General features: G+C 41.1%; 1 protein-coding gene across 1 annotated transcript; it reads right to left on the bottom strand.

Annotated features, from left to right (window-relative positions):
• Positions 1-1,554: 1,554 nt before the first annotated feature.
• Positions 1,555-20,788, bottom strand: LOC119128723 (neuronal acetylcholine receptor subunit beta-2-like). The gene is made up of 6 exons (XM_037261440.1): positions 20,329-20,788; positions 7,474-7,619; positions 7,358-7,402; positions 6,964-7,073; positions 3,733-4,717; positions 1,555-3,438 (listed from the first exon to the last, which is right to left on the bottom strand). Exons 1-6 carry the CDS (start codon positions 20,381-20,383, stop codon positions 3,283-3,285), a joined length of 1,497 nt encoding a protein of 498 aa, XP_037117335.1. The 5' UTR covers positions 20,384-20,788; the 3' UTR covers positions 1,555-3,282.
• Positions 20,789-21,048: the final 260 nt, after the last annotated feature.

Genomic DNA, 21,048 nt, shown 5'->3' with positions numbered 1-21,048 from the left:
CCAGGGTTTGAATCCACAACCTTCCAGTCTCAGGGAGGACACTCTAACACTAGGCCACTGAGCTGTCAGCATGTTAAGAGACTGAACCAAACTGTTCAACTCACAAAACAACCGTTGATCTGAGGCACTGGGCAGACGAGTAGGGATGGAACAGCTCAGAGAAGTAAGGCAGCATAAGTATTGTGATCTGTGAAGAACACCCAACGACAACAGTCAGTGAGTGACATCTCTGCCATCCTCCATAGCGCAGAGGTGAAAGTATAACAATCCACTGTTCAAAGACGAGTTCAAGAGAAGAAATACATGGGCCGTACTACAAAATGCAAATCACTCATTCGCATAAAGAATCAGAAGGCCAGATTGGATTTTGCAATGAACTACAGAGATGAGACTGATGAGATCAAGATTAATCTCTCGCAAAGTGATGGAAAGGCCAAATTATGGAGAATGAAAAATTCTGCTTATGATGCAAAACACACAAGGTCATCTGTGAAGTATGGTGGAGGTAATCTCTTGGTTTGGGTTAGCATGGCTACTTCTGGAGCAGGTCTTTATTGATGATGTAACTCATGATGGCAGCAGCAGAATGAATTCTGAAGTCTACAAAACAATTTTATCTGCCAATTTACAGAAAAAATATATCCAAACTAATCGGGAAAAGCTCCATCTTGCCGCAGAACAATGACCCAAACACATTGCCAATACGACAAAGGGTAAATCAGGGTAAAAATGAAATGTCTTGAACTGGCCAAGTGAATCAATGGACCTTCACCCAAGAGCATGCATTTCATCTACTGAAGAGGAGGCTGAAGGGAGAAACCCCCAGAAACAAACACAAACTCAAAGAGGCTACAGTAAAGGCCTGGAAATGAATTTCAAATAAAACATGTGACAGTCTGATCAAGTCGATGGGCTGCAGGCTTAATGCAGTTATTGTAAGAAAGGATTATGCCATCCAATATTGAACATTATTCACTTGTAGTGAATTTAATAATGTCTGTAGTTTTGCACTCTTCAAACAAAATGGACTGCTGTTCCAAGGCTGTATGTTCTTCCTCATTGCCTACATGTTCCAGATAAAAAGCAAACTGTAGCATTTTTAACTTCCTGGAGCTACTATGTAGAGAATTAATATTATCACTCTTTCAACGTCAGACGTTTTCTTTCATAATATACCAGACAATATTCTTTTGGTACATCGGACCTATCTCTTGTGTCAGAAGCCATTCAAAATCAACCAAATTAATTCTGAGATACCTGATAATACTGCGATTGGCTGGATATGGTCTTTCCCAAAGTCAGCTGGAATGGGCTCCAGTTCATCCGTGACCCTAATAAAAACATGTAGTATTTAAAATGGATGGATGGCTAGCAGATAAAAGTACAAGGCAGTTTGATGAAGATTGATAGAGAATTGCGATCAGTGGACAAGAAACCTTTGTGCAACTACAATAAGCCATTAGCAGAGTTAAATGGTGTGATGCCTCTTTTTATATTGCTGAGTCAAGTCATGCAGAAGCAAATGAACAATTAATGTTTCATCACATCAGCGCGTTGCTTCCACTCTCCTTTATTGATCTAGTTACTGACATCAACTCAGTTTCCTTACATCCATCCACAAGACAGGCAAAACGACTTCAAATTAAACCAGCACAAGATGCAGCACACGTTTGTTTTTTTACTCACATTAGCCTCAGCAACAGATGTAATGACAGTAACTTACACTTCTTTGTAGAAATAACTTGAATGCATCTCAGAGAACAGACAAGAATTCTAGACAGGAAAAGCAAACGAGGGAGGTGAAGCTATTTGGCTTCTTTGTTTCTGTCAGTATAGAATGTTATTGCTGTAATTTCCTCGGTGATGGTCGTGAAAAAAAATGTTATTTTTTAGTACCATTTAGAAGAAAAAATGAGAAGCTTAAGGTCATCAGTTTTGCAAGCAATCCCTCGGCTTGGTGTGCACCAGTCTGGTTCCACAAACTAGCATGTGTGTATCTGAGAGTGAAACAAATTGCTCTTCCAATGGTTGTGCGACTCAGTAATATTACGGCATGTGTGCTACTGGGAGAGAACGCATGGAGGTGATCTTCTTCTGTTGGGCTCATTGATAGTTCCCTTACTGGCACGATGTGTGCGTTTTTAATGTCTTTATCTGTTGTTTGTCTTTGGGCTCTTGGGAAAGGGAACTAGGGTTTTGTTTCATGCATGTGGAGCTAGGAGAGTAGAAAATAATTCACAAAAGAGTCAGAACAAGATCTTGAGCCACTCATAGTTAGGTTTGATCCGATTCACAGTAAGAGTTATGAACATGCTATCTGGGTATACGAGGTGATATCCAGTGCACAGGTTGAGGCAAAACTTGTGATGCACTTATGATGAAACTTTAGTTACTGCTGGAATATTTTGTCTGCTTTTTTGCTCATAACTGATCTTACTGGTGCCATGCTTGAAACAGATCGTTGGGAGTAGAAATATTTTTTTTTGCAAGTGAAGAACATTGTGAACACCATTTAACACAACTTTTGATTTGTATAGATCATCAAGACATAATTGAACCCTCGCCATAATTTGTATTCATCTCCACTAATGGATTGGCAAAGTCAAAATAGTTGCTAACATCTTGGGACACAACAAGAAAATGTACAATACACTACATGGACTATAGGCTTTGGACATGCTTTTTCTCCTTTGAATCCCTCTTTAGCTTGGATTATTAATCTTAACAGGATATTCCAGACTGTGAGTTTAGGGAAGCTACTTTTAAGTTTCAGCATGATTGCGTCCCACTGCATAAAGCAAGGTCCCTTAATGGAAGCTTGAATAAGTTTAATGCTCAAGAGCCTGACCTAAATGCGATTAAACAACGTTAGGGTGAACAAGGACAAAGAGTGTCAATTTAAATTATCATGAGAATCAATGGGTTAACCAAGGAAGATCAATTGGACCCAACATTGTTAACATATAATAACCCGTCAGGGAGCTTCACGATTAGTGACCTTGCTCAAACAAAGGAAAGCAACAAACGCAGCAATTTCTTCTTCAAAACCACATGAATCTCAGTTCTCCTGCTTGATCAGAAGATGGCAGGACAAGCACAAGTCAAAAAGACTAGGGAGTGAGTTCAGAAGCAGAACAAGTGCTCGAGGAAGAGGGGGTGCATCAGAACGTCAGGTGATGAAAACATTGATCTGGCGCTTTGAAGAGAGGCGTAGTAGGAATTTAGGTTGTTTTTTTTGTTTCTTTTTGTTAGTTTTGTTTCCCAGAGTTTGGGTGTCATTGCTCAGTTCTGGTCCATGTCTTCAATAATAGGTGTGTTGTAACTTTGGAACAGAGGCTGCATGAAGAGGCCCACGGTTCCTACCACACATACACACACAAAAATCCAAAGGAAAAGTCGGTCGATCACCATCGCAACATACTTCCAATCCTCAATGATCTGCAAGAAGACAGAAGTGAGTGTTAAAAAATATATCATTGATGCATTTACAGTATGCCAAGTATCTAACTTGATTGAATGTAAGTCTATTTTTAGAAGCAAATGGAGACCGCCTTACAGCCCGATCGTGCATATGTGTGCCCGACAGGGTCCTCCCTGCAATTGTGACTTGTCAGGATAGTGCTTTTAAACATTTTTAAGATGATAATGATGATAATTTGTTAAATGAATTGATTTCCACCAAGGATTATGTGCACATCACACACACATTGAGGCATTCCTTCAAAAGCCTACCCCTTCATCATCATCCTCACTCTTCATCTTGTCCGCAATGTAGCGCACACCATCCACGGCATCCTCCACATCGATGTTGCTTTTCAGTGTCGTCCTCTTCCTGAATTCTGTGTTGTCGGCAAAGTCGCTGAACGTCCAGCCGTAGCGCTTGGCCGACTCCTCGTTGACGTAGAAGGATGACGAGCAGTCAGCCAGTCCCAGAGAACCTGTCCCCGCGTCCGCCCCTGCTTTCTTCTCCGAGTACGACCGCTGTTGGTGTTTTTTCCGGAACCTCTCGCGTATGTTGGATCTGCCAGGTCTCCGCATAAAAAGGTAGGAGGGAAGTTGGTACATGAAGACGCGTTTGACCCAAGGAGGCATGGTGTGCGTACTAGGGGAGCGATGGTGCACGTTGAGCACACAAACACTGGTGACGATGGAAAAGGTGACCAGCACCATGGTAAACATCAGGTACTTCCCGATCAGAGGCACCGCTAAAGATGTGGGTGGCACAATCTTTGAGATAAGGAGTAAAAACACAGTGAGGGCCAGGAGCACTGAGATGCACAGCGTCATCTTCTCACCACAGTCTGACGGCAGGTAGAAGACCAGGATGGCCAAAGATGTGATCAGGATACAAGGGATGATCAGGTTGATGGTGTAGAAGAGAGGTTTTCTCTTAATGATGAAGTCGTAAGTGATGTCCAGGTACCTGACGTCATCGGGGTCTTCGTTCTTGCGTCCCGGCAACGACACAATATCCCATTCGCCGCTGGGTTTAAAATCGTCGCGGCTGGCAAAGTCACTCAGGAGGATGAGGTCGATCTCAGTGTGGTCGTACGTCCACGAGCGAAACTTGAGGGTGCAGTTCTGCTGGTCGAACGGAAAGTCGCGGACCTCAATCTTGCAGGCCGACTTGTAGATGGCGGGAGGGAGCCAAGCCACCTCACCGTTGTTGGAGACCACCGCGTTGGAGTAGAAGGAGACTTCGTAGGTGCCGTCAGCACTGAGGGACGGACAGGGAAACATTAAGAGGAAGAACACAAAAATGTCTATGAAAAAAACGTCCCTACAATCCAGCCTGAATCCTTATGACATCACCTCCTACATTATTTTTGATAGTGTCTCTACTGAAACTAGTGAAGGTCTTGTTCTGCAATGCATGAGGGTTGGAAGGTGATCAACTTGCATTGACTAGCGGTGCACCTGAGATCTGATTTTAAGGTTTGATTAATCACTCATAAAATATTTCACAGCTCAGCGCCTTCCTATCTTGCTGACTTAGTGGTGCTTTATGTTCTATCCAGAGCCTTACACACACACACACACACACACACACACACACACACACACACACACACACACAACATGGTGCTCTTTTGACTCTGGGAGCTAAACAGAAGTCATAAAGCAAAAAAAAGCAAAAGTAGGTTCTGGTTCCTTTTGGACCTCCAGTACTTTGGACTGCAAATTAGAGCGGGTATCTCTAGAAATGTTTAAATTGAGGACTTAATTCTACACTCTTGCATTTGGTTCTAACCACCACACCTAGTATACAGTAGTCTCTCGCCCCATCACACTACCAGACATTTGGATTTTCGCCTGTCTAACAGTTTCCATGACTGTTTTTGTGAATATTAGACAGTTGCTCCTTTTAAAACTGGTCCAAGTTCAGCGTTTCAGAATATTGTTATCATTCTTAGGGGAAAAATTCTCTATCAGCAGCATTTCAACAATCTCCCCTACAACTGCCTCTAATGCGCTGAGAAGTTCCTTTCGAATTAATCTTACCAAAGCTATAGGCATTGCATTACACATACATAGACCATCAATTATGAAGTAGGTTATCCAGTGTCACATTCACTTCCTATTGGTAGAAGACAAGGGCAGTTCAGCCATGGAGAGCACTGAAAATGAGGACCTTCTCCTTCATTCTGTGACCTCTAGTCCCATCATCTTCTATCATTTGGACCAATTTTGCCTGTTGTGCAGTCTTAACGTTGACCAGCAATCTGTCTTCATGAAAGTTTCATGGCTACCAGGAGAGCATAGACAGTGGTGCACCACTGCTGACCACAACACACGAGGCATATCCATCCACACAACCAGATAACCTCCACCCATCTCATATTTACATATCCATGCACACAACCAGATAACTTGCACCCATCTCATATTTACAGTTAATTGATTTATCATCATTTTTATCAACATTTCCAGGAGGCATCATGGTATGGTTTTATGGCACCACTGATACTAAAGTGTGGCGGTGTTGATTCACAAGCTTGTCCACCTAGACATGGCAATTGGATTTCGTCGCTTGGTGTGGGGTCACCCTAATTGCTTTACAAAGCCCTTGATTGATGTTTATATTGTCTCCCCTGGGCTCCTCTCATTTGTGATCCGATTCTTTACAGGATGTTTGGCACTGCAGAGCCCCTCCCACCACATATTGGTACAACTGCCTCTCACTCACTCACCCTGTCCTGCTCTTTGCTACTCATTGCATCACCTTCCCACAGGGTTTAGCGCTACCTTTCCAGTCCTCATACACAGTATTGGGTCAATGTCAGGATAACGTGATTTTGGTATTCTCGTCAATTTCACAATCAGTCATTACAATGCAGCAGAAAAATAACACTTTGAGATCAAGTAGCCAACCTTTTGCACACATAACAGCACATTGATAAGTCTCAAAGTGTTTCCCATCATTTTGTAGCACATTTTTTTCATCAGCTGTACGTGATATCGGCATGACCCACACACTGTTCTGCTAACTACAGTGTGTGCAATAAGTGACACTAAAATGACACCAAATAAATTCCTTTGTACATGTCTACAACAAAGTTATTTCAGAAAGAGTCATTTTGATCATTTATATTCTATCATCATGATCATTTTGAATTTATTTTGGACAAATTGTTACCACAGAAAATGTGAAGGTGTTCTAAATAAAATGTTTACTTTTTCTTTGCATCAGAAATATCCCAACGGTATACTATACCCTTATTAAAATATTAAATATAAAATATAAATATAAATATAAAAAATATAATTACAAACAAGTATTGATTACAACAACCAGTATATAGAATGACTGTAGTCCGTATACCACAATGGCATGCAGGTCTGTCAGAAAATAAGCTGTACTTTACTTAAATGAAAAAGTGTTTAATGTTGAAACAAAGACATTTATCTTGTGTGTCTAGCTCTGTGTCTGTTGTTTCATTTTGCAAATAGTTGTAACCCTACTTGTTGTAGAGGACAATGTCTGGCAGCCAAATGTGTTGTGTCGGGAGGCGGATTTTCTTGATGCCATCGTACTCATCGGGGTCCCACATTAATCTGTAGTCGTTCCACACCTGATGATTGTTTGGGGGAGAAAAAACACACTAAGAAAACAAACATCTCATGTATTTTCATTATCAAACACACAACCATAAATTATGTGGCAATAAAATGTGTATTGCTGTGTTAATTTTACTCAGTGAAATATTTATCCCACTGGGTCATTCATGGGTGCTTATTCTGATGCATAATGATTCTGTCCACATCCTTTTTTTGAGGGGGGGGGGGGGTATATTGTATTGTATATATGTGCATGTACAGAGCCTAACTTTAGAAAAGAGACCAAGACAAGACAAACCTGGGTTAGCCAACAATTGGTGGTCATGATCTGTTCCCGCTCATTCTGAAACACACATCATTGTCATCATCATCATGATTATCACATATAGGACTGGCACGGCTGATCTTCCTCACCACATTGATGAGCTGGGCAAGAGACACTTGGATGTAAATGGTGACTTGCTGGCTGTTGTTGACGGCTGGTCTGATCAGTTTGTTGTAGCGGTCTGCCGACAACAGGTGACCCACAAGACGTTCCTCCACCTCTGCACACAAAGCAACTGCAAGCACACACGCACACACATACACACAAATCTAGGTTATTTAGGACTGCTTTACATCCAACATACTGTACGTTCACAGGCAGTTGGATTCATACTGATGCTAGCGTCGCCATCGAAGACATATCGAGTGTGATTCCAATACAAGAGCTTGAGTACCTAAAACGGACGACTTGGAATAACTTGGAAATCACTACGTTTGTGACTGAGGAGTTTTGATTACCACATCAACTTTGTTTATCCAGAGGATATGCAATACTAGCATGAAGGTAGCTGGTCCCATCACATAGTCAGGATTTCAGTAAAGTTTCGTTAGAAAAAACAAACTAACTTGATTCTTATCCAAAACAGAAAGAAGTCATTTTGTTCAGATTAGAAATAAAGCCTCAGAAATTTGTAGACTTGCTAAAAATTTGAGTCTTTCATATCAACAAGATCAACAAATATGTCCAGAAACTAAATAAAACTGAAAACAAAACTCAATAAATTCCTATTTACCACAAATACAAAATAAAAGGGATGCTTACTGTATATTATTTGTGTTCATTGCAAAAATGTAACTGTTTGCAACAACAAATTGCTGCTCCATGCAAAGGCATGGGCGGGATGTAAAACATCTGTCACAAACTTAAAAAGCCATGAATAAACATACGATACGCTACATTATTACAAAGAATGGAATGACACAATACATGTCTCTAAGTGCTAGTTTTGTGTTGCACACCACTTATCCAGATGTGACAACATGTTTGAAATGGTTCACAACAATTTAGGAGAGCAATGCTTTAATGTGGCTCAATGGTTTCATTCAGACAAGATAATTTGATCTGATAGCACTGACACACTAAACATGTCTGCATCCAAACATCCTTATTTCAATTAGCATTTTTTTTTTTCTACCTCAGCAGACAATACCTACTCTACATATACATTGTAAAGCCCAATGTTCTCATAATAATATATTGGAAATTACAATAAACACTCCTCACACAGGAGAATCTCCCGATGTGCCAAATAAAATAAATATCCAAATGTGTGCGAAGCTGCGCACTATTTTGGGCTGTGCAGATCCTCCCATCAACTAAAGTGTGTCCCTTACACACCTTCACTCTGGATGGAGCAACCCCTGGAATGAGATGTGAGTGCATGTGCAAATGGTCGTTTGTCTCTGTGTGCCCTGCGATTGGCCAAGAACCAGTTCAGGGTGTCCCCCGCCTACTGCCCGATGACTGCTGGTAGCAATATGTGAGGCGCAGATGCATTATGCCTAACACTCAAATTAGAAACATTTTGGTTTTATAATATCAATTAACTATTTTTTACATTTAAAAGCGTTACTTACCTACATTACCTGCATAGGTAATATTGGTGATTGTGTCTTTTTATACTTAGAAGTAAATCCAACTACTAAATTCTTGGAAAAGCATGCTCAAGCATCCTAACTAATTTTATTCCATAAAGCCAAAATATCCTCCGGCTGTTACGCAATCCTATTCTATTGGACGCCATGCCAAAAATGTCAAACCACAGAGTGCAGCTGCCTCTAAATAAACATTCCACTTCTCTGATTTTGACTTCCCTAATTTCATCATCTCAGCTGAGTGCTTATCGGGCCAATGCATTCATATCAGGCTAACGTGGGTCGTCGAGGGGGCCTGGCGTTGCATAATGTGTGTGTCTGAAGTGATTAGCTATGCTGACTAGTTACCCGGGGCCACATGTAAACACATGCGGTTTGATCCTGCCGCCACGCACAGGTAGATGTCTGTGTTCCCCTCTGATAGGAATGCGATATGTCACATCTGAGGTGTTACGCATGACATTTTTGGGCTGAAACAAAAACAGGTTAAAGTAACACAAACACAAACAGTTGTTGGAAAGGTGAAAATCTATCTAGGATGTCCCACACATGATATCGTGGGAAAAACATTTGAATGTGGCCAAAAGAACTTCATTTGTGGCCACCACAATGATACAATGTACACAAAATACTAATTTGAGGGTTTAATATCATTCTAATGAACAACTCGGATGTCTTTGTAAGCAAATGTGGTGCATTTTTCCCAAGAAATCAATTGTCAATATCCTGTGATGCCAATTTCTTCAGAATGCCTAAAATTAAATTGACTACCTCTGATGGGGAAGGTGCATCCTATCGCTGATCCAACTGTCTGATATTGAGTCAAGGCTGTTTTGTGGACACAAATTAGTAGTTTGTGGCCAAAAACTAGCATGTCTTTCTCACGTTGGACCTCCTTCGGGGACACAAATTTGTATTTTGTGGCCATAAGTTAGTCTTTTTGTGTGCATATTAAATTTATTGCATGGACAAATTAGTACTTTATTATTTTGTGCGCATGTTACACCAAGTGGAAAAAAATGCATTTTTTGTGCAAATAATATTCAATTCATTGACACATATCAGTATTTGGTGGTCACAAATTATTATTTCGTGCGCACATTATACCTATTTTGACAAAGATTTGTGGCTACAAATGGATATTCTTGGCCTCTATATGATTCTGATGATGCAAGCAGGACATTCTGATCCTACTGAGTCTTCTCACAATGTTCAAATCCAAAAGGAAACCAATTTCAAGAGATTTCTTGACCATGATTAAAAGACACAACTCAAAAGTATACTTGCTATTCAAAGTATTCTTCCTGGTATTTGTTGACCTATTTAAGATTACCAGTGGAGATTGAAAGGATCACACAACAAGAAACGTACTAACACTTACACACGCCCATGGCAACAGTTGGTGAAGCGATGTTTAAATGTCGTGCTGCAAGGTCTCACCAATTTGGTGCTCGAGCAAAATAGCATGCTGCTCGATTGAATGGCTAATGAAATAATTGTGTGCGCGTGTGTGTGGGGGGGGGCTCTTAAACAGATGTGTTTTTGCATCCATACTGACTACACACTGTACCTTTTAAAAATCAAGGACTGTCTATAGATACTATATCATATCTATGTTTGTTTATTATACTTTGTACATACAATATGCTGATCAGCAGTGCTCCTATTGTGCAGCTCGAGCGAGAAACATCCAGATTTAACACACACACACACAAGCACACACAGGCACACACAAGCGCACACAAGCGGACACAGTCACCGCCGGGCTGTTTTCATCCATGTAATCAACACAGAACACAGTCTGACTGGGTCACAGAGCTTCCGTGACAGTTGCTTGTTTCAAACACGCTGCCAGAGTTTTGTACATTACAAACTTCTGAGCCCCTTTCCTTTCCGTATGTATATGTAGAGCAGTGGTTCTTAACCTGGGTTCGATCGAACCCTAGGGGTTTGGTGAGTTGGTCTCAGGGGTTCGACAGAGACTCCACTGAGGAGGTCTGAACAAACCTGATTCATTGTGTAAATTCTGATTTGCCAGTATGTCATTTGTTGTGAGTTCATGCATTGTGTTGGTTTTGTTCGTTGAACAAGGTGATATTCATGCACGGCTCATTTTGTACACTGGTAAAAAACATCTATGTCTTGAATTAAAAAAATAATAATAATTCACTAACGAGGGGTTCGGTGAATGTGCGTATGACACTGGTGGGGTTCGGTACCTCCAACAAGGTTAAGAACCACTGATGTAGAGTGCTTCGCCACAATCACAGTTGTTGTGAACATCATTCCCAGAATTTTACAAGAGTGTAATCTGTAATGTTACATGTACATCTGTGTCATTTGCAAGACCAATGGCTACATGTACACAATCTAATGGGATTTAATATAATATTGCTGCAAAAAATGTCTGCCTTTGCAAAATTAATTAACTTTTTGATTGACGTTGACAAAGATATTAATTTAACAATGATTCTTATTTATGTTTTCAACTGTGTATAGCTGACAACTGTTAAAAATATTACAAATGTCAAAACATTTGATGACTTCATACTATTTCAGTCTATTTTTCTTGTGGTTACTTTGTGTTATTAGGGCCTTTGTGACAGCCTGGTTTGCTATTCATGAATCATGTTTGCTTGACAGGACAGTGGAAGCTGCGGGGGCAAAACAGCGCAAAGTAAATGTAGATGAGGCAAGAGGTCAATGGTTGTTTTTACAGCCAAAAGGGACAAAAGCATTTGCCTAAAACAATAAAAATATGTTGCTTAATATAACTTGATGATCTTTCTTAAGTTGTAGCAAGAATTACTAGCTATGCTTTCATTTGAAACGAAAAAAAAAAAAAGAATACTGATAACCTTAGCTCTAACATCTTGTTATTTGTATTCCAAATAAAATCAATACATTTTTTTTCTCAAACAGCCGTGGCTTAGGCGGAAGAGTGGGTCGTTCAGTAACTTGGAGGGTTGGCGGTTCGAATCCCGCTCTGTCTAGGTCATGTGTACCGTAAGACACTCAGTGTTTCTCAATAATTTTCTGTGATGGCCCCCCAAGGGAGAAGAAAACATTTCGCACTTTCTGAAGTGATTCGTTCTTTTTTCAGTTCATATGACTTCAACCAGTAGGTGTCGGTAATGTACATTGAAGCTGGTGCCACCTCGCCGTAAAACAAAACGAAGAAGAGAATGACGTCACTTCCCGTTCACCAACTAGTCGTGAATTGCATTTCCCGTTCATCAACTGAACGGATCTGTGAGTGAACGAGTCTGTGAGTGAGTGATTTGCATTTCCAGTTCATCGCGAGAACGGATCAGTGAGGGAACGAATCCTGACTTTCCCGTTCGCGAACGAATTAATGGGTGAACTGCCTTCCCGTGCATCAACGGATCAGTCAGTGAACGTGTTGCGTCTCCCTCCTGGCGTGAACTATGTAAGCCAGAATGTAGATTTACGATTTGCCAAGGAAAGAAAGAACCACTCACTGAAACACCACTTGTTTTATGCACGTTTTCTCCAAGCTAACGACTAACTTTATTGCATGAAGGGATGCGCCGTTATGCAACAACGGGGAGATTATGCTTCTCTTTGGGTAATCTTGATTTTATAACACTTATCGTAGTTTTTAAATAACGTGTATGCATATATACGCCTAAATATTGTTATCCAATATATCTACTGCAATTTCACATTAGATTGCTGGTTTGAAATGTATTTTTATTATTATTATTATTATTTTAATAAACATTAAAACCTGTTAAAACTTGTCTGGTGTTTTAGTCCTTGTTTTTATTTTTTTGGGCATGAAAACAAAAATCTGACATTTGGTTAACTGCTTTATATGACAATATGTAAATGTGTTTTACGTTGTGTAATTTGTGCTGGTGTCCCCCAAAATAAATAAAGGGTTAATTGCACAATAAAAGCACATTACGGTATATACTCACACCCAGGATCGAACTTAATTCTTACCGAGCGAAAGCCTGTGTCACTAACCAGTCGGCTATTTCGACCTGGCGGCCTATGATCGTCTGCACTGTTTTGTACTAGTGATGTGCATTCCAGTTAAGTGAATTGAATTTTTGTTCAAAAGAATCGTTCACCGAATCGTTGGCTACACTTCATTTATTTATTATTTTATTTATTTATTTTTTACCTCGTGTAGTGTACCTATTGTAGTGTCCATGAGGTGTACCTAATCACAGGCCACTTCATTAGGGAAAAAGCTTAAGTGAAAGTGAAAAGTGCCACACCCGCCCTCACCCCCACCTCCTGATTGGCTGTTTGATCTGTGACGTCATTCGGACATTCCATTAGGTACACCGCCATTTTCAGGGGTACCTAATCACAGGCCACTTCATTCGGGAAATATCATGGTCAAAGGTCACAGGTGTCAAGCTCTAGTCCTTGGGGCCGCATTCCAACATGTTTTCCAAGATTCCCTCGTTAAGTGCACCTGCGTGAAAAGTTTTAGCTCCTGCAGAACGTGAAAATGAACAAAATCTTTTCACGCAGGTGTGTTTAACGAGGGTAACTTGGAAAACATATTGGAACGCGGCCCCTCGAGGACTGCAGGTCGACACCCCTGGTTTAAGTGAAAAGTGCCACACCCGCCCTCACCCCCACTTTCTGATTGGCTGTTTGATCTGTGATGTCACTTGAACACTCCATTAGGTACACCGCCATTTTCAAGTGTACCTAATAACAGGCCACTTTATTAGGGAAATATCATGGTCAAAGGTCACAGGTGTCAAGCTCTAGTCCTCGGGGCCGCGTTCCAATATGTTTTCCAAGTTACCCTCGTTAAACACACCTGCGTGAAAAGATTTTGGTCATTTTCATGTTCTGCAGGAGCTAAAACTTTTCACGCAGGTGCGCTTAACGAGGGAATCACACGGACATTCCATTAGGTACACCGCCATTTTTAAAGTGTACCTAATAACAGGCCACTTTATTAGGGAAATATCATGGTCAAAGGTCACAGGTGTCAAGCTCTAGTCCTCGGGGCCGCGTTCCAATATGTTTTCCAAGTTACCCTCGTTAAACACACCTGCGTGAAAAGATTTTGGTCATTTCATGTTCTGCAGGAGCTAAAACTTTTCACGCAGGTGCGCTTAACGAGGGAATCACACGGACATTCCATTAGGTACACCGCCATTTTCAAGTGTACCTAATAACAGGCCACTTTATTAGGGAAATATCATGGTCACAGGTCACAGGTGTCAAGCTCTAGTCCTCGGGGCCGCGTTCCAATATGTTTTCCAAGTTACCCTCGTTAAACACACCTGCGTGAAAAGATTTTGGTCATTTTCATGTTCTGCAGGAGCTAAAACTTTTCACGCAGGTGCGCTTAACGAGGGAATCACGCGGACATTCCATTAGGTACACCGCCATTTTCAAGTGTACCTAATAACAGGCCACTTTATTAGGGAAATATCATGGTCACAGGTCACAGGTGTCAAGCTCGAGTCCTCGGGGCCGCGTTCCAATATGTGAGGGGGTGAGGGCGGGTGTGGCACTTTTCACTTGGGGGTGGGGCCACTTTATGAATTTACACATAAATACTTGCATTTGTGTACACATACAAAGCGAGGTTCCCATTCTAAAAGATCATTTTGGCATTTGCTCACACCTGGGATCGAACCAGGTCCATACCGAGCAAGAGCCCGTGTCACTAACCAGTCGGCTATTTCGACCTGGCAGTCCATGTCGTCTGCACTCTTTTGTACTAGTGATGTGCAGTCCAGTTAAGTGAATTGAATTTTTGTTCAAACTGAATCTTTAGAATCGGTTCACTCAAAAGATTTGTTCAAAAGAATCGTTCACCGAATCGTTCGCTACACTTTCTTATTTATTTATTTATTCTTTTTTTTTTTTTTAACCTCGTGGAGTGTACCTATTGAAGTGTCCATGAGGTGTACCTAATCTCAGGCCACTTCATTAGGGAAAAAGCTTAAGTGAAAGTGAAAAGTGCCACACCCGCCCTCATAAAACTAAGTTATTTCGAAGCACCGTTGGCCGAGCGGTTAGGCACATTGACGATAGTGTTGGCTCGTTAGTGAACGATTTGTTCAAAAGAACGAATCTTTTCAGTGAACAAGAGTGATACCGCCACTCCCACCTACTGCAGTTGGATGTCTAATTACCCTTTAATCTAGTACAGCAAAAAGAAAAGCATGTTCCCTGGTGTCACACGCGCCCCCCGCTATTTGAGAAGCACTGCTTAATACAGTGCCACTCACACTGGTGTATGGCTGGGTGCCAATGGTTTGTGATGGTCGGAGGGGCCGAAGGCGCACACTGGCAGCCACACCTTCATCAGCCTGCCCCAGGGCATCTGTGGCTACTTTGTACGTAGTTTTCTACCACAGTAAGAATGTGTGAGTGCATGAATAATGTATCCACTGTAAAATGTGGAGTGTCCAGAAAAGCGCTATATAAATCGGATTTAGTATTAATATTGTAATTATTATTCCAAATAAAATGAGTCATTCCAAACAATCTGCCTCACACTTGAGAGATTCTGAGTTTGAATCTCATCTCACATCTTCCTGTAAGGAGTTTGTATGTTCTCTCCGTGCTTGCATAGCTTTTGTCCAAGCACCCCGTCTTTGCTGACATTCCCAAAAACACAAACTGCATTGCCCATAGATGTGAAGGTGAGATTGTCAAAATGTGCCTTGCCTTGTACTGGCATCTGCATCTTGCCTTAAGTTAGCTGGGAGACGCTCCAGCCCACCTGCGACCGTGGTAAGAGCAAGCGCTATGGAAAATTAATTAATTTAGCTTTCATTTATGGGAACAACATTTGAGGCAGTGTGAGACTCACATGGATACACCCTAACTCAGAAGCAGTGCAGCTCAACTGAATCCACACTGCAGCACTGTCACAACAATAATCAGCAACAAATTTGATTCAAAAACAAAGTATTCACGACAAATGTAAGTCAACTCAAGGATGACACTCTGCTGTTGATCCAAATAGCTTTTGCACTTTAGAATTGTAGATGTGCCTGTCGTGCTCTGTTAACATACAAACGTCTAAGTAGTTTAGAAAGCCGTTCGGATATGGTTCATTTCATATTCATAAGCTCACTGTATTTAATTTAGCGTGTTTTGTCTGACTACAGATGAATCAGACAAGTCCCAATGACCATGCATAAAATGAAGTCTGTCAGTGTCAGTGTCTTATAAGTAGTTTCCGCGTCATTACTGTAGAGGGAGCACAGAAGAAACCATCCTTCCTGTTCAGTGATGTAAGAGAGTGAGTTGAAGCCTATCAAAGCTGACTTTGGGGCCAGAGACAGACTACACCCTCGAATGGTCGCCTGTAAATCACTGCATAATACAGACAGACAATTGTTCGTGCTCACATTCACACGGTCAGTGAACTTTTGAACTGAACCCCTGCAACAAAGTCAAAGTTTCATGCAATTTTAAAGCATAATTTTGCAAATATTTAGGTTCAATGATGTCATTCAACAATAGTTTGCCTACCCAATCAGAGACTCTCATGGCTTTGTCACACTGCATGATAGCGGCTATTATTTTAAAGGCATCAGAGTTACTGTGCAATTTGTCATATCAGTGGGGGGGAAAAAAATTAAACATGTGGTTGAATGAGAGCTGGCATTTGTCAAGAGGAAAAACACACTGCACATTTGATTTCACTGGTTTGCTTTCCCACTGGCCTCGGGTATCTTGGAGTTGTCGCGTTTGACAGGGCAGCAAACCCAAGTTTGACAGCTGCATGGCCGGATTCCCTGTCAACGTCATCCAGGCCAAATATCAGCAGAGGAATATGTGCGTGGTTAAGCATTCAGCCTGAACCAGTTGTGCAAACACTTGTGATCTGACATCAGCAAGATACACGTCTCCTGACCTCTCAAAGTGTGTGAGTTGGCAGCTTTGGATGACAGAAACACAAGGTTTTGTACTTGCGGCCACACTGAAGGCTGTCACATTCGTGACGCCAGCAACGGGATGTCTGGACAACTGCAAAGAAGAGGTGCTCTGCCAGAAAGCTGAGGTACATTGTAGACACATCATTCCACATTACACTATAACAGATATCTGAGTGAGGAGGACAAGTGCTGAGAGTTTGCGCATCACGATAGTCGATGACGTTTAAAATCTCCAACAGGGATTAGGGTCAGTAAATCTGGTCCCCAGGACGGCAGAGGTCTCATGGACTTAATTCCACTTAGAACACCATCTTTTCCAGCTCCTCCCTCTCGTAGGCACTTTTGAACAATGCATACCAGAACATCAGACATTCCAAGACTGGCTATTAAGCTTCTTAAATTGTTGACATCTCATTTCATAGTGACAGGTTTGAAATGTCTGTTCTACTGTACCATTATTACAGTAATTGTAGTTGTGTCACTCAGCCCCATTTGCACAGTTGATCAGTTTTATTCTACTTCTCATTTTTTATTCTTATAGAAAAATTTACAAAAGTAAAGACAGTCACTGTGTCTTAAATGTACGTATATATTGTTTACATTTTTTTTTGTGTGAAAGTACTAGACTTGCCTCCAAATGTTGCGCAAAAATTACTCAAGTGTTTTGACAGCCAATAAAGGTGATTCTGATACAGCTACTGTCCACACATTGTGTGCTCCTTGACTGCATTAATTAGTGATTGGGACATGCACAGGGTCGGGGAAATTTTGGGGAGAATCCCAGCAGGTCTCAACACACATGTATGCAGAGAGATACACACACAAACACATACACGCACACACTCACGAGTGTCTGCCTTGCTGCACTCTCCAATCCTCAATAATTTATTTCCTCTAAAAATAAGAATGCCATCATCTCACATGCGCTACGACGGCAACGCAATCAAAGAATCTTCACCAAGACATGCGCAGAAAATTTGTGTTAAACTGAAGTTGATCAGGTTTTAAAAAGGACAAAGAGGGCGATGCCGTTCCACATTTTGCTTCCTATAGGGTTACTTTCAAAGTATAGTGGTGTAGTGATGTTAAAAATTCAGTAAGTGGCCATCGGAGGTGGCCTATCTGAGGTCGAAATGTTGAGATCCGCCCCTCTTTGGTTGAGAGATTTCTATTCTGAATTTTTTATATCCCTCCCTAACATGAGTTTCATTTTCGTTTTTTTTCATTACGAAGAAGAAGGGGTGTCTTCACTTTATCTTTATGGTGATATTTCTCAAACTGAAAATAACTATCTTGCAGATATTTTGACTTGGATTGGGTTGTTACAAACATCAGACATGCAGCTATGCTACTGGCCACACGTGGCATTTTACAGTCGGGGCTTTGACCAAGAGAACCTTAATGGCTGTGTTTATCTATGTCTCAGCCAGTGACTGGTGGCTGCCTGCCTGAATCGTTCATGTTAGTTTTAGATTAATAATCTTACTTTTATTATTTCTTATTACTCAACGTAGATCAACCAGTGAATCAAGAACTTCGCCTTCCAGCTCAGCTCCCTCTTCCCCATGACAGATCGAAAGAAAGTCCTCATTACTGCAGATGCTGCATCGATCCGCCTGTGGATCTCCTTTTCCATCCTCCCTTCACTCGTGAACAAGACCCCAAGATACTTGAAGTTGTCCACTTGGGACCGGATCTCATCCCTGACCCGGAGAGGGCATTCCACCCTTGTCCAACTGAGGACCATAGTCTTGGATTTGGAGGTGCTAGTTTTCACCCCAACCGCTTATTGTATATGCCGGTTTTATGATCTCTTCAAAATTTCAACCAAACCTACCAACATTTCAAGCGCCTCTGATTAACCCCAAATAAATTTAAACATGATATTCTAGTATGCTTTTCCTGACTTTTTTGCCTTGACTGACTGGGATTTGGAACTCTTCAGTATTCCCTCCACCAAAAGAATAACACCCCAATTGCATGATGCAGCCACCATCTTGCTTCTTTGATGGTATGGTGGTATTTTCCTTGTTTGGCTTGCACAAACTTGGCTAATAAAGCTGATTCTGATTCTGATTTTGGTGATAAGCAGTCTTATTATTGCACTCTCTGGTACCTTTTAGAAGTATGGCTGAAAAGTTCAAATTTGGTTCTATTGAACCATAACAAACACAGGGGAAATTGTGCTTAAGTTGTTTATTTTTATTTACCCTCTCAGAAAGATTCAAACAGAACTGTGCAGGTTATAGGTCACTTTAATGTTTTATTATGATCACATTTCCACCCAATCTCTGAACCACTTATCTTCTGTTCTGTTGGGTGAGAGTCAGGGTAGACCCCAAACAACATGATTCATCATGGTCTGTTTTTTTTTTGTTTTTTTAAATAAAATAAAATTACATTTGAACAATATGTATGTGGACTTTCTACATGCACTAGACGTCATTGTTCTTGTAAAGATTACAATTTATTCTTCTTTAGGAAGTTTGACTATCCTTATAACTTTTCAACATTTTCCTCTAAAAAATATGATCTTGTTATTTTTTCTTGATGTTGGGAATTATTTTATTTCTTTGGTATTTAAACGGTAATCATATTTAATTGGACCCTGGACCCCAAACATTTGAGAAGAAGTGGAGATTTGCAGCCTCCTCCTGCTTATCCCTGCCTCAACTTTTCAACACTTAGCGTGCATCAGCAAGAGGAGATGTGGCAACAACATACAAATAGGTGCCAACATAGTGAATCATCTTTGTCAGCTCTTGCCAGAGAGCTCATTTGTAACATGTCAAGCAACAGCTATTGGCCCGAGAACAACACTGGGATGAAACGAACATAGTTCTGTCCATCCACAAATGTGGTATCACCAAGGGGCCACACAGAGTGAGGGCTTCCATGCACTTAACTTGGAGTTTTATTAGACCTATTTGTCAAACTGTGAAATGTATCCACCATAATTGTACAACCTAATAAGATCAAATACAAAGGCTGTCAAAATTTCTCCCTAGATAATTTTCTGAATTTTCTGTCCATGTCTTTTGATCCAACACTTTATTGGTATTTGATTTTATTTATTTGATATGTTTTATTCTATTATTTTAATGCATTATATATTTATTTTCTTTATTGTACTTTATTGCTCACGTGTACCTAATGTAGTGGCCAACAAAATTCCTCTTGTAGAAAATAACACTTTAGGAATTTTTATGTGCAATGCCTCTCTTACAACCCTTGACCTTAGTTGCTTCGTTATTTCAAGTATACTATATATCTAACAGAGATAAAGAAGATTAAGCTACCCCGAAAGAGTCAACGCGGCGCCGCGCATGTGACGATTTGGCTCAGGAACAGCCAAAACATATTTGATGCTCTTTGATTGACACCTCAAAGTACAAGCCCCTCGTTCCCGATTTGGAAGGATTTGGAAAAAGTAGATTAAACTACTCACTTTTTGACACGGTGACAACCAGGAGAAGCAGGGCAGCTTTCGCCAGCACCGCCATCGTCCAGAGGCTGCGAAAACACGCGTAAACTTGCAGATGACGCTCTTTTTTGTGCTCCTCTTCCACTGTAGACTTGGAATGTAACAATAATGGATTATAAAGGGCGTCGGTGCGTTGGATCCCGCTGAGGGAAAGTGTCTATCTGAGGCTCGGAGGCATGGAGAGCTCCACTGACCGTTGCCTGGGCGCAGTCAGATTGCAGGAGCGCACCGATTGTGCGCAGCGGCACCCGGCTAGAAAGAGGACCGTGTCCCCCTTGGTCGATGCAAGCGGGTAGATGAGTGGAGTAATGTGCGGCCATGCAGGAGCAAACAGCAGTGTCACAATCGTGCAATCTGTCATGCCTCCGATAAAAGATTCAGACTTCCCGGTGTTCACATGGCTCTGCAACCCGCCCGGGGAGCTCCGAAGCCGGGCTCCGCTTGCATGCCAACTCGGTCAAAATGAACAGATCTGTGAGAAGATATTAGATATTAGATTTTCTCATCGAGGTGAGCATTTAAAAACCAACCCGCTCTAGTGAAAAGAAGAATCATGGGAATGATTCATTAAGTTAATTAAATGTTTCTTAATAGAGCGCTGGACCCTAAACAAATTTGTATTTGTTTGTGTTTCTGACCAAGTTAAATAAATAAATAAATAATTGACTTATGGGCCTTATCAGC

The sequence above is a fragment of the Syngnathus acus genome, chromosome 10, assembly GCF_901709675.1.
Source record: "Syngnathus acus chromosome 10, fSynAcu1.2, whole genome shotgun sequence".
In the NCBI taxonomy this organism is placed as follows: Eukaryota; Metazoa; Chordata; class Actinopteri; order Syngnathiformes; family Syngnathidae; genus Syngnathus; species Syngnathus acus.
This window is presented reverse-complemented; position numbering and strand designations above follow the sequence as displayed.

What these genes read in the sequence shown, in the direction of transcription:
- LOC119128723 (XM_037261440.1), bottom strand. Translation starts at nt 20,383, where the DNA reads ATGGCGGTGCTGGCGAAAGCTGCCCTGCTTCTCCTGGTTGTCACCGTG. An exon ending in TTGCCCAGCTCATCAATGTG is followed by an intron (nt 7,403 to 7,473) that starts GTGAGGAAGATC and finishes TGTGTGTTTCAG; the next exon opens with AATGAGCGGGAACAGATCAT. An exon ending in GACATTGTCCTCTACAACAA is followed by an intron (nt 4,718 to 6,963) that starts GTAGGGTTACAA and finishes TCCGTCCCTCAG; the next exon opens with TGCTGACGGCACCTACGAAG.